We start from the raw sequence: 15,560 nt of genomic DNA, 5'->3' as shown, positions 1-15,560 counted from the left end.
TGAAATCCTGACAACGCATTGCTATAAGTCACTGTGGCCATTCTCTTTCTCCTCGTCAGTGTTGGCCCTGATGACTTCATATTTAATATTCTTTTTCTTTATGTCTTTCTTCTCTGGTGTGACTTTCGCTTGATGACGCGTGACAGCAAGACCCGGTGTCTGTCGCAGCCGCCGGCGGTGGCTAAATGGGGCAACGGCCGTGGCTTGCGAGTCGTCAATGTTCGGCTCCGGCGTGGTGTCTGCTGTGTTGTTTTGCTGGCGAGGCGGTGATGCTTGTGTATTTCCTCCTTCGGCGCGGCGTTGCGCTTCGGAGTCAGCAGGTTCTTTACCTGGTACTTCCTCGTACGGTTTGCACTGTATGGGTTGTGCACTTGATGCGGTTATTTCAGCCGTGACCTCAGGCTCAGGGTCACATTTCCGTGAAAAATCACTATCCGCTGCGTCACTATCTGTTCGTGGCGGTGTAAGTCCTTGTGCGGAAGTGGGAGCCACATCGACCGTCATTCCATCTCCTTTTTCCACTTCTAACAGATCTTCAGGACTGGGCTTCGGCCTCCTGGCAACGGGTGTTTCACAGGAAGAGTCCTCATCAACATTTCTTTCAGTGTCCTCTAGAGGACGCTTTTTTGTGGGAATCTCGCTGTCACGGGACGGAATTTCAGCAGTTAATGCAGGTTTTAAAGACGGAAAGTCATTAACATTAAGTGCAACATTTTCAGAGGTAGTAACAGGATCCACGACCGCCGCCGGCTCTGTTGTATTACTGGCTGGCAACAAATCGTTGAGTGTCAATTTCCGGTGTTGCGTAAGGTTATTTGTTAGCACAAATACACGGCGAGGGCAGTCCTGACGGAGGTGACCAGACTCGTTACATACATGACATGTAGGGGTTTGCCCTGAGTACATAACATGCGCCTTGTGCCCGTCAACAAAGATGTGGGAGGGAATGTTTGCTTTCACTTCCATCTCCACGGAGCGAATGCCGTTAAAGCACTGCAGCTTGAAATGCGAAGCCCACCTTTCGTTGACTATTTGCCTGACAACCCCATACTTTGATAGGACATCTTTAATTTTCGAATTGTCTACTTCTATGGGAATATTCAAAACCCTAACATTCCTAATTACAGACTCGGTATTCCGGAGTTTGACAGTACTTTTAGTACCATCACGGTGTATAAATTCCGTTTCATAACCAAATTTTGCCAGAAAGCGGTCTACACTCGCGGAATCGTTAAACTTTACAAAAATGCAGTATTCATCAGAGTCCAGCTGCATGGTATGAACAGATCCAGAATGAAGGCCAATTACCTCGGTAATCCAGTCGTGTATTTCAAGTGCAGAGGGCTGTACTCGACGGGTGTACTTGTCGAAGGTGAAAATCACGGTGTTTTTTCTCACGGAGTTTGCCATGGTGTTCTGCAGCGAAGAAATCTCGGACAACGCCGAAATCCCAACGGCACTTCGTAGAAAGATGACACGAAAGAAGACCAAATGCGCAATTGATAACGCTTAATTCACGTGCAAAACGTCACAAAACACGAAAACACTGGCGTAAACACTGTACGTTCACGGGGCAAACTTGAGGAGCGTGCGACCGCTGCGGCAGCTAACGCCAGACTGAACGCTTCACGATTTTGCGTGTCATCCTTGCGCAGGGGCCATGCTAATCTTCTCTGTATCGTTCCAATTTTAGTATATGTACTGCCGAAGCAAGTACTTCTAAACCAACATCACATCTCCATCAACTAATCAGGTTGTCTTACCCCTTGCTGAAATCCTTAATCGTAGATATGTTACTAACTGAAATTTTATTACAACAAATTGTACCAAGAAAAATACGTTTTGGGTCGATCTTCAGTGTGTCGCTGCCTTCAAATAGCCTACTCTGACAATACGCAAGTTACAATAATTCTTTTGCCACGAATATGATGTTTCTCATTATTTTATTGTAACGAATTACACAGTTAACAACGGGTTTTCCTGTGATTCTCAATTTGCTGGTGCTCAGAAACGGCATATATACATATAGGCTTGAAATGAATGCCAATATGGCGCCTCACAACTCTGTACTGAAGGGAGACGGAGTGCTTGTGACGTAGGTGGCGTTGTGCCATCTCATTGGTCAACGCTCAGACGCACGCTCAGAATATCTGACATGCCAGATATTGCTCTGCACGTTCGGAAAGACTCCCGAGCGTGCTATTCCACGCTATGACGTCAAAAACTCGGCATGCTCAACGCTCAACGTTCGGATGCACGGTCCGTGTGCCGACGGCTTAAGGACATCACACACATCCATGCCCGAGGCAGGATTCGAACCTGCGACTCGGGAATATCAGAACCCCTATGATGAACGTCATGTTCGCGTCGAATGTAGCACAAAAATATTATCACGCGTCAATATACTCTCCTGACAAGAGAAGAAAAGCACCCAGAAGACATGTAACTACGTACACGTACTCTGCATCGGCGGTTATGTAAATGGTTAGAGTGGGCAACTCTCTGTGACATGCAAAACGCATATCACAAGTGCATTACTGATGTTAGCTTTTAGAGTTGCTTCCACGTGTAGTGGGGTATGTAAGGGGCACGAATATCGTCAGATGCTGAGTGATCGGTGTGAAGGACACGGTGATGCAGGGTACTGATATGAAACAGCGCTATCCACAACCTGACAGATTTTGGAAGGGGCGTCATTATAGGTCTCCATTTCGTCACCTGGTCGAATCGTGCAATACCCAGATTTTTGGGGCATTTGGACGTGATACGACAGTGGTTCGATAGTGATTGCGTAGGAACGTGAGCGCAGACACACCCGTTATCGAAGTTCCGTTGGACAAATCTGACCACCGGCTCACAATACTGTGCACCAGGCATATCGCCACCCAGATAGATCCGTGTCTGCCATCTGGGAACAGGTAATAGATTCCCAGCAGCATTACGTGTCTTTCCGCATTATTGGTTGGAGATTAACAGCATCTGGAATAGGGCATTACCATCCAGTGCGTAGGCTGTCGTCAACACCACAGCATAAACGACCGCGTCTGGAGTGGTCCTATAACCGGGAAGCATGCACTGCTGGTGCATGGCGTTATGTTGTGTTCATCAACGAATCGAGGTACTGCACAAAGCCGGATGAGTATTTTCGGTGAGTATGGAGGCGATATGGGGACAGGTGGCATTCTTACAAAGTTTTGGACAGGCACAGTGGTGTTACTCTTGGTGTCGTGGTGTAGGGAGCCATCGAATATGGTTTCAAGTCGAGCTGCTGGTGACTACCAGAGCTCTGACGGTACAACGCTACGTCACACACATCCTGCGTCCTCATGCGTTACCCCTCAAGCGTTGCCGGCCGGGGTGGCCGAGCGGTTCTAGGCGCTACAGTCTGGAACCGCGTGACCGCTACGGTCGCAGGTTCGAATCCTGCCTCAGGCATGGATGTGTGTGATGTCTTTAGGTTAGTTAGGTTTATGTAGTTCTAAGTTCTAGGGGACTGATGACCTTAGAAGTTAAGTCCCATAGTGCTCCGAGCCATTTGAACCACTCACCCCTCAAGCGATAGTATCATGGTGCAATTTTTCAACAGGACAATACTCGTCTATGCATGTCACACATCTCTAGAGCCTGATTTTTTTCCACCGTGCACACACTCTAGGGATTCATCAATGAGAGGATGTAGAACAAAAACGGTCTAATAAACTTACGTCTGGAAATGCAGGGTTTCCATGCTAGAGACCATTTATTCAGTCCTACTTTGTTACAGAGACTGCGATCTAATACGCTCTGTACTATCCAGCCATAGTCACAGTATGCATGGTTTGCTCGTAGAGGGTGGTACTGTTTCTCATGCACCATTCCCTAGAGTCCTCTACTGCCATACTCATTGGTAATGTTGTGTACGATTCACTTTTCCTGCTGAATCACCTTGTAGTGGATATGACACAGCGTTGTTCACAATGGTTACGTATTCGAATCGAGACCTTGTCGACAAGGCGTTTACTTACTGAGAGACAAACGGCAATGGTCACAGGCATCAAGGTTGTATCAGGAGACGTATACCCGCCGACAACAACCACAACATTCAATGTTTGCAACAGTGTTTTGTCGTTTGTCTGACAAGGAGACGGCACGACCGTGGGGTCAGGGATCTGTCCGCAATTTTGTGTAGTGAGAGAGGACCCCTAACACCTCACGTGGTTAAAATATTAGGACGCGCTACTCGGAAAATCCCGTGAAAAATCTATCCAAAGTTTCTTACGTGCCTTATGAGTATAAAATGTTAGTCCATTGCTGAACCGCCGTCTGGCATACATGGTTATCGCTCGCACCTTTACGCCAGAGGTCTCGGGTTTGATTCCTCCTCCGGCACTTTTTTTTCCTTCTGTTGCTTGCAAAATTGCAGCGCATTGTTACAGGAAAATCGTGAAATTAATTCCCGGGAAGATTTTATAAAAATTTATTCTATAACTGACCATCAATATTCCGAGACATGATTCAGTATGCCTGGTTTGCCTCAAAATTATCAGAAACTCGAAACATTTTCGTAAATGTTAATGGGGCATGTTTTTGTACAGATTTATTGCAAACGCCCTGCGATTGTAAAAAATCCGCTTTTATATTTTGCGCAAGTAGTCGCAAAAATTATTGCTTCATTTGTTTTTGCGATAATTACCACTGCGGTTCTTGTTTATAATTATGTTTATGTATAAAAATTGAATGTATCCCAAGCGACTTTGTTATTCTGATTAAAAAGGCAATGTTACTCCTCATGTACTTTACAATGAAGAATCGAAAACCCACCGCCATGAACTGTGTTGTTGGACCAAAAGAAAATGCCGGTGACGGCATCTACAACGTGCTGTCATGACGAAAGTTTCCCACCGATTTCTCATACACAAACAGCAGTTGACCGGCGTTACCTGGTGAAACGTTGTTGTGATGCCTCTTGTATGGAGGAGAAATGCGTACCATCACGTTTCCGACTTTGATAAAGGTCGGATTGTAGCCTATCGCGATTGCGGTTTATCGTATCGCGACATTGCTGCTCGCGTTGGTCGAGATCCAATGACTGTTAGCAGAATATGGAATCGGTGGGTTCAGGAGGGTAATACGGAACGCCGTGCTGGATTCCAACGGCCTCGTATCACTAGTAGTCGAGATGACAGGCATCTTATCCGCATAGCTGTAACGGATCGTGCAGCCACGTCTCGATCCCTGAGTCAACAGATGGGGACGTTTGCAAGACAACAAACATCTGCACGAACAGTTCGACGACGTTTGCAGCAACATGGACTATCAGCTCGGAGACCATGGCTGCGGTTACCCTTGACGCTGCATCACAGACAGGAGCGCCTGCGATGGTGTACTCAACGCCAAACCTGGGTGCACGAATGGCAAAACGCCAGTTTTTCGGATGAATACAGATACTGTTTACAGCATCAACGCACATTGGAAGCGTGTACTTGCCATCGCCATACTGGCGTATCACTCGGCGTGATGATATGGGGTGCCATTGGTTACACGTCTCGGTCACTTCTTATTCGCATTGATGGCACTTTCAACAGTGGACGTTACATTTCAGATGTGTTACAACCCGTGGCTCTACCCTTCATTCGATCGCTGCGAAACCCTACATTTCAGCAAGATAACACACGACCGCTTGTTGCAGGTCCTGTACGAGCCTTTCGGTATACAGAAAATGTTCGACTGCTGCCCCGGCCAGCACATTCTCCAGATCTCCCCAACCATTGAAAACGCCTGGTCAATGGTGGCCGAGCAACTGGCTCGTCACAATACGCCAGTCACTACTCTTGATCAACTGTGGTATCATGTTGAAGCTGTATGGGCAGCTGTACCTGTGCCCGCCATCCGAGCTCTGTTTGACTCAATGCCCAGGCGTATCAAGGCATTACGGCCAGAGGTGGTTGTTCCGGGTACTGATTTCTCAGGATCTATGCACCCAAATTGCGTAAAAAGTGTAATCACATTTCAGTTGTAGTATAATATATTTCTCCAATGAATACCCCTTTATCATCTGCATTTCTTCTTGGTGTAGCAATTTTAATGACCAGTAGTGTATGCCTTCGACTTTTGAATTTTGTATGCTAAACGTTTTATGATGAATTTGTACCTCATTCTGTAACCCTTCCATGAACTACACTCTCATTCCACAAGTGTGGTTCGCTTTGGGCCATTGGCGTGCATGACTTCCGTGGTGACTGGTGCACACGACACCTGTGTATATGTGTGTACGTTTGTGTGCGTGTGCAGAGCGCGGCCCTGGTGGCGGTGACGAACGTGTCCGAGTACCTGGACGAGACGGCCGTGCGGCGCATGGTGCTGCCCAAGACCAAGGCCGTCTACGAGAAGAACACGGCCGACCTCAAGCTCGTGATGAACGTGCTGAGCTGCATCGAGAAGACGCTGGACAAGCTGGACAAGTCGCAGATCATCGACGAGGTGCTGCCGCTACTCTGGGACGTCCGCCTCGCCGACCCCGAGATCACCATCCGCGTCGTCAGTGAGTAGCCGAGTAGCCGAGCGGCCGCCGCCATCTTGTCGCGCGCCGCAGCCGCACAGCCGCAGGAGGATGCTAAGTTCACCGGACTTGGCTACGATGTGACGTCATTATGACGTATACACGCTACATCGAAAACGATAGAAACCGTATATCGACTATTCTACTTTTGTGAACTTTCGAGAGGTTGTGACAGGGTAGCGCTGTACTCTGCACCATTCGTCTAAATGTGTTTTGCGCTCCTTGCGTTTAAATCGTGTATTGTACTGTGTTTGTGTCCTGTGCGTTGTTTTTCGTTTGCTCGTCTCTAATTATGTGTTCAGCATTCGAGAGTGTGGTGTCACCGCCAGACACCACACTTGCTAGGTGGTAGCTTAAATCGGCCGCGGTCCATTAGTACATGTCGGACCCGCGTGTCGCCACTGTCAGTACTTGCAGACCTAGCGCCACCACATGGCAGGTCTAAAAAGACGGACTAGCACTCGCCCCAGTTGTACGGACGACATTGCTAGCGACTAGACGTACGAAGCCTTCCTCTCATTTGCCGAGAGACAGTTAGAATAGCCTTCAGCTAAGCACATGACTACGACCTAGCAAGGCGCCATTAGCCTTACAGTGATTGTAATTAACCGTATCTGGAGATAGACTCATTTGTATCGTCAATAGCGATGTACCACAAGGATGCATTAAAGTTAAGTATTCAAGAAGCTGCATACTTTTCTTATAGCATTAATTAAGTATCCTGTTCCAGAACTCACGCCAGCCGGCGTGTGTGTACGCGTGCCTATCGGTAACCTCACCCTGTGTCTAGACTGTCTTGTATAGACACAACAGAGAGACTAATGAGAGAAAAGCTGAAAGAGTTCAGCATCGATGAGGACGGGCAATTGCGTGGTTATTGTGAATCTCAAGCAGAAATTGATGTACTTCTGACCCAGTTGAAGTGCGTCGGTTATTCGTACTCGGTGAGAAGAAGCACTGAGCAGCCAAAATCTTTAGATGCGTCAAGATACTAACCTTTGGTTAAGATTACATTGAGAAATCCACTTCCCCTCGTATTTCATCTCCGGCCGACGATTTTTCTTCAACAATGCCTCATATTTTTCTTTTTAAATTCGAAATTCAATCATTCTACACACCAGTCATTACTGGACACTAAGGTACCTGTCTCTGCGGCCCGAGTGTAAAATTACTTGGAATTATGGTTGATAAAAGACTATCTTGGGACGGACATATAAATTACTTAGCTAACAAACTTGCACGAGTTCTTTTTCAGCTATATAAATTAAGAAAAAAAAGTCAGCAAGAGTATGCTGCTACAATCTAATCTGTACTGACAAGACCAATTGTATGAAACCATACTAAAATATTGATAATAAATAAATATTATTTTCGGCGTAAGCGTTCAATACAACAATCACACAATCTAATCTGGTCGGGACATAAGAAGGCTTCACTTTTTTACGAAACGTGATGTCCGTGGTGTTTTCAAGGCCACGGTCAGGAATATTTCTATTAATATCCAGCTCTTTTACTTTTGATTTGGCGAAATACATATACGCTGCCACACTGAGCTGTTATCAGAATCGCATGTGTCAAAACAAACCACTAGCTGACGACAGTTTAGAATCTCGAACGTTCGTAAAAGTCGATAGGTGTGTTAATCGACTAAAGTGTATATACGTCATAATGACGTCACATCATATCCAGGTTGGGTGAACTTAGCATCCTCCACAGCCACACGCTGCAGGGGTCGACTCAATGAAGCGAGGACAGCTGTGGAGGCCGTATCGATATATCGACGCCTTTTCCGAAATGTAACGATATGTGTCGGAGATACTTTTCACCAATACACCGATATATCGATATCGAAACGGCTATATCGAGAGGCGATATCTTTATATTATATTTTTTACGCAGTTTTCGATAAATATTTGAAGCTGTTCTTTTAACATTGTAGCAGAACATAATTTCACGTTCAGTGTGTGAAAGAACTTTACTACTTTTTGAGCTTTCGTCACGTCCCGTCTTTCTTTATGAGTGTCTCAAGCAAGTATAAGGTGGTACAAACAAGAAGTCCGATTACACTGGAGGGGCGCCGCGCGGGATTAGCCGATTGGTCTCGGGCGCTGCAGTCATGGACTGTGCGGCTGGTCCCGGCGGAGGTTCGAGTCCTCCCTCCGGCATGGGTGTGCGTGTTTGTCCTTAGGACAATTTAAGTAAAGTTGTGTGTGAGCTTAGGGACTGATGACCTTAGCAGTTAAGTCCCATAAGATTTCACACACATTTGAACTTTCACACTGGAGGGGGTTGGCGGTGTGAATGGAAGAACGATGTGTCCGACGTGAGGAAATAGTAAACCAGTTGCTTTGAAAAACAATTTTTAAAGCAACTATTGTGCTATTTCTTCACATTGGCATTTTTTAGAAACAGATGCTGAAACTAACGAACAAAAATCTAAATGACAACAATGGTCTTTGCGGTGGATGGAAAAGTGTGGGGGAAAATGCTGACGTAATCGACGCTCGGTGCTGCCAACAGAAACTGCAACGTTTAGCTCCACCACGCAATTTTGAGACTACAGCTGCTAGGTCGCTGGCGTAGGGATTTTACACGGTTTTCACTAATCTGTACCGAGCGAGGTGGCGCAGTGGTTAGACACCGGACTCGCATTCGGGAGGACGACGGTTCAATCCCGCGTCCGGCCATCCTGATTTAGGTTTTCCGTGATTTCCCTAAATCATTCCAGGCAAATGCCGGGATGGTTCCTCTGAAAGGGCACGGCTGACTTCCTTCCCTAATCCGATGAGGCCGATGACCACGCTGTCTGGTCTCCTTCCCCAAACAACCAACCAACCAACTAATCTGTATTACTGAAAAGCAAACCTGGTTCATAGTTTCTTAGTATGGTTACTTATCGAATCTAAAAAATTTTATATGCTGTCATAATCTACTCATTCTGAGGTATCATCTTGTGTTACAGTTTTAACACAGTGGGACAACTATTACGGTTACAAACACACAAATTACCCCAACTATATTCATGCAGTATTTGGGATGAGAGCACTTCGAGACTTCCAACAAGCTTTAAACATAGTTTCAAACTTTTATCAACACGTTTCTCGCTGACAATTCCCACAAAGTGATGAAAGGGAAAAAGTTTGTCACTTAGTATATTTTTGCAGTTCTTGCTGTCTAACTTCGGCTCTGGCATTACGTTTTAATTTATTTCTTGTTTTATTAAATAATTATTAGTGCTTCGGTCAATTTTTACTAATATTTATTTAGTGTGACACGTTTCAGCAGCTTGCTCTCATAATCAGGTGAATTCCAATTACATGTAGGCTACATTACGTTAATCTGAAGCGGTAATTAGATTCATTTGCTGTGTGTACCAGTGAGGTTATGTATCGAAATGCAATCATGTACAGAAAGATGCTTATATTTCAGTGTGTACGTTAAGTGATTTGCGTGTTTAGATCATTTCATTAGTGCGTTTACTTACATTTTTCTTGGAAACTTGGTTATCTGGCGCACTGAGCGCAATACCGAACACGTCACATGCAGTGAAGACGAAATCTTTTCTGTCTAGATGCATTTACATCATGGCACTATTGGATAATTTGATTACTTGGTAAAGACAATTTCCTATTACTAAAGAAAAAATTTTTTTCAATAAAATCAGCATTCAACATAAAGAAGTCTTTGAAGAAGTTTTATCCTAGCTTAAAATGTAGTAACATATTACCACGTATAGTGATGGTCGCGCAAATGATATTAACTACGTACCCGATACACTCAATAAACAGGGCCAAAATATAAAATTCATTGTGGAATATGAAAAGAATGGTAACATCAAATTCCTTCAAATTCAACAGAAAAACTGCAACAACAGACACCAACTTACACAGCTCACTTTGCCACCCTGAGACACACAAATGTGCTTCATAAAGAGCACTAGTTAACAACTGCCCCACAGAAAATGAAAAAGAAACCCATTGCTTGCTTATCATCCACAAGCAAACTCCCCTACAAAACAGCAAACATTTGCAGACTGCACGAGATTAACAATGCCTTCACAACAGATAACTAACTGAAACCCACACAGAGACTCAACATTAACACACACACACATACACACACACACACACACACACACACACACACACACACACACACACGCCGGCCACGGTGGCCGAGCGGTTCTAGGCGCTTCAGTCCGGAACTGCGCGATTGCTACGGTCGCAGGTTCGAATCCTGCCTCGGGCATGGATGTGTGTGATGTCCTTAGGTTAGTTAGGTTTAAGTAGTTCTAAGTTCTAGGGGACTGATGACCTTAGATATTAAGTCCCATAGTGCTCAGAGCCATTTGAACAGACACACACACACACACACACACACACACACACACACACACACACACACACACAATCAGGCATTTATAAAACGGTATGTACTACATAAAAAGATCTGTATGTAGGCCAAACTTGGGAGACTTCCAGAAAATATACAACGAACATATAAATGCTTACCACTCAAACAATTACAATAAATCAGCAAAAATCACACACATAAAGGACACTGGCCACCTGTTTCATGAAAGACCTTCATCCATTGCATAGGGGAAATCAAATGGAATCAAGAATTAGGAATTTTCATCTATGGCACAGTGCGTGATACTACACTCCTGGAAATGGAAAAAAGAACACATTGACACCGGTGTGTCAGACCCACCATACTTGCTCCGGACACTGCGAGAGGGCTGTACAAGCAATGATCACACGCACGGCACAGCGGACACACCAGGAACCGCGGTGTTGGCCGTCGAATGGCGCTAGCTGCGCAGCATTTGTGCACCGCCGCCGTCAGTGTCAGCCAGTTTGCCGTGGCATACGGAGCTCCATCGCAGTCTTTAACACTGGTAGCATGCCGCGACAGCGTGGACGTGAACCGTATGTGCAGTTGACGGACTTTGAGCGAGGGCGTATAGTGGGCATGCGGGAGGCCGGGTGGACGTACCGCCGAATTGCTCAACACGTGGGGCGTGAGGTCTCCACAGTACATCGATGTTGTCGCCAGTGGTCGGCGGAAGGTGCACGTGCCCGTCGACCTGGGACCGGACCGCAGCGACGCACGGATGCACGCCAAGACCGTAGGATCCTACGCAGTGCCGTAGGGGACCGCACCGCCACTTCCCAGCAAATTAGGGACACTGTTGCTCCTGGGGTAGCGGCGAGGACAATTCGCAGCCGTCTCCATGAAGCTGGGCTACGGTCCCGCACACCGTTAGGCCGTCTTCCGCTCACGCCCCAACATCGTGCAGCCCGCCTCCTGTGGTGTCGCGACAGGCGTGAATGGAGGGACGAATGGAGACGTGTCGTCTTCAGCGATGAGAGTCGCTTCTGCCTTGGGGCCAATGATGGTCGTATGCGTGTTTGGCGACGTGCAGGTGAGCGCCACAATCAGGACTGCATACGACCGAGGCACACAGGGCCAACACCCGGCATCATGGTGTGGGGAGCGATCTCCTACACTGGCCGTACACCACTGGTGATCGTCGAGGGGACACTGAATAGTGCACGGTACATCCAAACCGTCATCGAACCCATCGTTCTACCATTCCTAGACCGGCAAGGGAACTTGCTGTTCCAACAGGACAATGCACGTCCGCATGTATCCCGTGCCACCCAACGTGCTCTAGAAGGTGTAAGTCAACTACCCTGGCCAGCAAGATCTCCGGATCTGTCCCCCATTGAGCATGTTTGGGACTGGATGAAGCGTCGTCTCACGCGGTCTGCACGTCCAGCACGAACGCTTGTCCAACTGAGGCGCCAGGTGGAAATGGCATGGCAAGCCGTTCCACAGGACTACATCCAGCATCTCTACGATCGTCTCCATGGGAGAATAGCAGCCTGCATTGCTGCGAAAGGTGGATATACACTGTACTAGTGCCGACATTGTGCATGCTCTGTTGCGTGTGTCTATGTGCCTGTGGTTCTGTCAGTGTGATCATGTGATGTATCTGACCCCAGGAATGTGTCAATAAAGTTTCCCCTTCCTGGGACAATGAATTCACGGTGTTCTTATTTCAATTTCCAGGAGTGTATGTCACTAAATGATAAACTAGAAAACAACAGTATTAATTTCTTCAAAAACTTCTACAATACTGAATGGTTATTTTATTGGAATAACATTTTCTTTAATAATAAATAATTGGCATTAATCGTAGTATCTAATATTACCCAAGACATAAATGCATCTAACTAGAAAAAGGTTCATCTTCACTGCATATTACTTTCTTAGCAATGGAAACTACTTTATCTTGATGATAAACGTTTTAGAATCATGTAAACATTTCACTGTTAAACAGTTAAGCAGTAACGTATTTTTTACTGTGCTGTGTGTGCCAGACAACTAAGTTTCCAAGAATATATATATATGCAGAATAGTATTTCGAAGCACAACAACTTCACTGGTACACACAGCAAATGAATCTGATCACACTTCCAAGTAACGTAATGAACATGTAACTGCAATGCGCCTGATGATGGCAACACGCTGCCGAAACACGTTACTAACAACTGTTTGAAGAGGTAGAAATTATTTCATAAAAATAACAGTAGCAGTTCTCAAATCATTCCATATAACATGGATAAATTTAAGCATTACTTCTTTAGTACGAACTCTGTTCGCATCAGATGTTGCAGACGGTATTCACGTATGCCACTGAATGCATCTGCAAAATTATATCATTGTACAACATATAATTCTGGCGCTATGACACAAACTTTAAGATGCACGAAAAACAATCTTTTTCTTACAATGCGGTGCGAATTGCCATGACCACAGTGATCCATAGTTTCACAAAGGGAACACTTAACGACTTCCGACAAACTAAAAACATAATTTCAAAAAAAAAATTCTCATTTACATACTTAACGACAAATATTTAATTACTAACTCATTTGTAAAGTAATGAGACGTTTGAAGCTTTTTTTATACATGGTTGTTCGATTCTTGAAAGAATAGGGGGTTTACTGTTGGGTAGACTGATTCACGAGGCAGGTTTGTTTGTACACTTTATCACCGCTGCCCCAGACAAGTCGTCCGGCCGTAGATGGTTGGTGCCACCCGTGCTAACCTAGGGCGGGTCAGAAGCTGGATGTAAATGTCTGGCGGTGGTTTCTTGTCTAACCGATACTGGTAAGGAGTAGGATTTAGCTATTGTACCGCATCACGGTTTTCCGAATTATATTTAAAGCCTATAAAGTCTCGACGCCGTACAATAACGTTAAAACACTTTCACTGGAATGAGAACCATATACACGTGGTCGTTACCAGACAGTCCTCTCGAGGTTCTATACACGACCAACACTTCTACCAGTCTTCGTAGCAACAATTCTCAAGTCTCCGACGGATACACTGTTCATCGTTGCCTCACTCAGCTGACTCCTCCAGATTGCGCTGTACTGAATTTATTTCAGACTAGCGGACCCGCCAATGGATATAGGGCTCTCTCTCTCTCTCTCTCTCTCTCTCTCTGTCCTCGTGTGTGTGTGTGTGTGTGTGTGTGTGTGTGTACGTCTCGTCCTCTCCCCTCTCTGTGTCCATTCCGCCCTCCCCCTCTCTGTTCCTTTTCTTCTTCCCCCCACCCCTCTCGCTGACCATCAGCATTGTTTATTGTTAGACCCAAGAAACCTCGATTGGGAATTGAAATCGCTTAAAATAAATGGATGTACCGGTGGGGATCACAGAGTAGTAACTTCAATGACAGTATTTCGCACACTTTTAATCTGCAAACGGGTAGGATTACAAAGTTTTGGATGATTCAGATTCTTCACTACTATTCTAATCATAAGCCGATAAACCATTAGTACAACTCTACTTTTCTTTTGATATTGACTGCGAGGAAGAAAACCATACGGCACCTAGTTGCAATTACATATAAGAAGAAAGAGAACATATGAGAGAATTAGTCCAGTGGTTTAGATGCCCTGTTCCTATTGTAGTTAAAAGTGACTGCGAGAAATAAAACGAAACCGCACGTCTTCCCAGCACAGTATGGCAAAACATTTTCTGTCTCGCAGACTGTTTTAATAGAAAACCTAATCACTGTTGTTTAAGAGAATGTAGAGCCTACGTCCGTCCGAATTTTTATCACTGTGTCGTGTAAAAATTTGAAGTAAGTCGGTCAAGAACTTTTCGATATTTTTGGTAACAACGTTAAACATCGGCTTGTCTTTATATAGTACCATAGATTATAGATTTCGGGGCCTTTCGTCGCATAATCAGATTTGCTTAAAACTAAAACTGAACGTATACTTCACAGTGATAGCATGACCCTTTCTTTCATTTGCATTTCTCGACTGTTCTATTTTGTTTCGCCTTATGTGATCTACCAAGCATTTACAATTGGAACCATACCACTGCGAAGTCAGTGTTCGTAGGCGTATATTCATCGCAATTGAAGTATATACTTTATATTCTTCACGTTTATCACATTGTTACGTGTCATTTCGGACTGCATGTAGAAACGCTAATTATAGTCGCTGCATTTGACTGTTAAGCTTCATACAGGATGTGTGAAATGAGGCGTATTCTTCTGTGGCTTACAAGGTAACGAGAACACAACTGAACAGCACAACTGGGGTCTTCTGGTTACTGTGAGTTGCTCTACAGGTAAACATAAGTAAGTTTACTCTTTCTGTGGACTTATAAATGTAGTTTATTCAGTTATTTTGTAGACAGTTACCGCAACAAATTGCATTGTTTTAATATAACATTATTTTCGATATCGTGTAGGTGATGTACAGGGTGATTCAAAAAGAATACCACAACTTTAAAAATGTGTATTTAATGAAAGAAACATAATATAACCTTCTGTTATACATCATTACAAAGAGTATTTAAAAAGGTTTTTTTCACTCAAAAACAAGTTCACAGATGTTCAATATGGCCCCCTCCAGACACTCGAGCAATATCAACCCGATACTCCAACTCGTTCCACACTCTCTGTAGCATATCAGGCGTAACAGTTTGGATA

At 45.0% G+C, this 15,560-nt stretch overlaps 1 protein-coding gene and 1 non-coding gene across 2 annotated transcripts in view; one reads left to right on the top strand and one right to left on the bottom strand.

Annotated features, from left to right (window-relative positions):
• The window catches only part of LOC126188795 (SCY1-like protein 2), a 624,676-nt gene that overhangs the window by 478,110 nt on the left and 131,006 nt on the right, over positions 1-15,560 (top strand). Inside the window, exon 9 of the mRNA XM_049930409.1 lies at positions 6,271-6,520. Within this exon, the coding sequence (XP_049786366.1) occupies positions 6,271-6,520 (250 nt within the window). The remainder of the gene's footprint in view (positions 1-6,270; positions 6,521-15,560) is intronic.
• On the bottom strand, positions 1,615-1,717 carry LOC126189821 (U6 spliceosomal RNA). The gene has a single exon (XR_007538232.1). It is a non-coding gene; the product is annotated as a U6 spliceosomal RNA (small nuclear RNA).

Source organism: Schistocerca cancellata, chromosome 5 (assembly GCF_023864275.1).
Source record: "Schistocerca cancellata isolate TAMUIC-IGC-003103 chromosome 5, iqSchCanc2.1, whole genome shotgun sequence".
NCBI lineage: Eukaryota > Metazoa > Arthropoda > Insecta > Orthoptera > Acrididae > Schistocerca > Schistocerca cancellata.
Note: the sequence above shows the minus strand (reverse complement) of the source record. Positions and strands in the feature narration are given on the sequence as shown.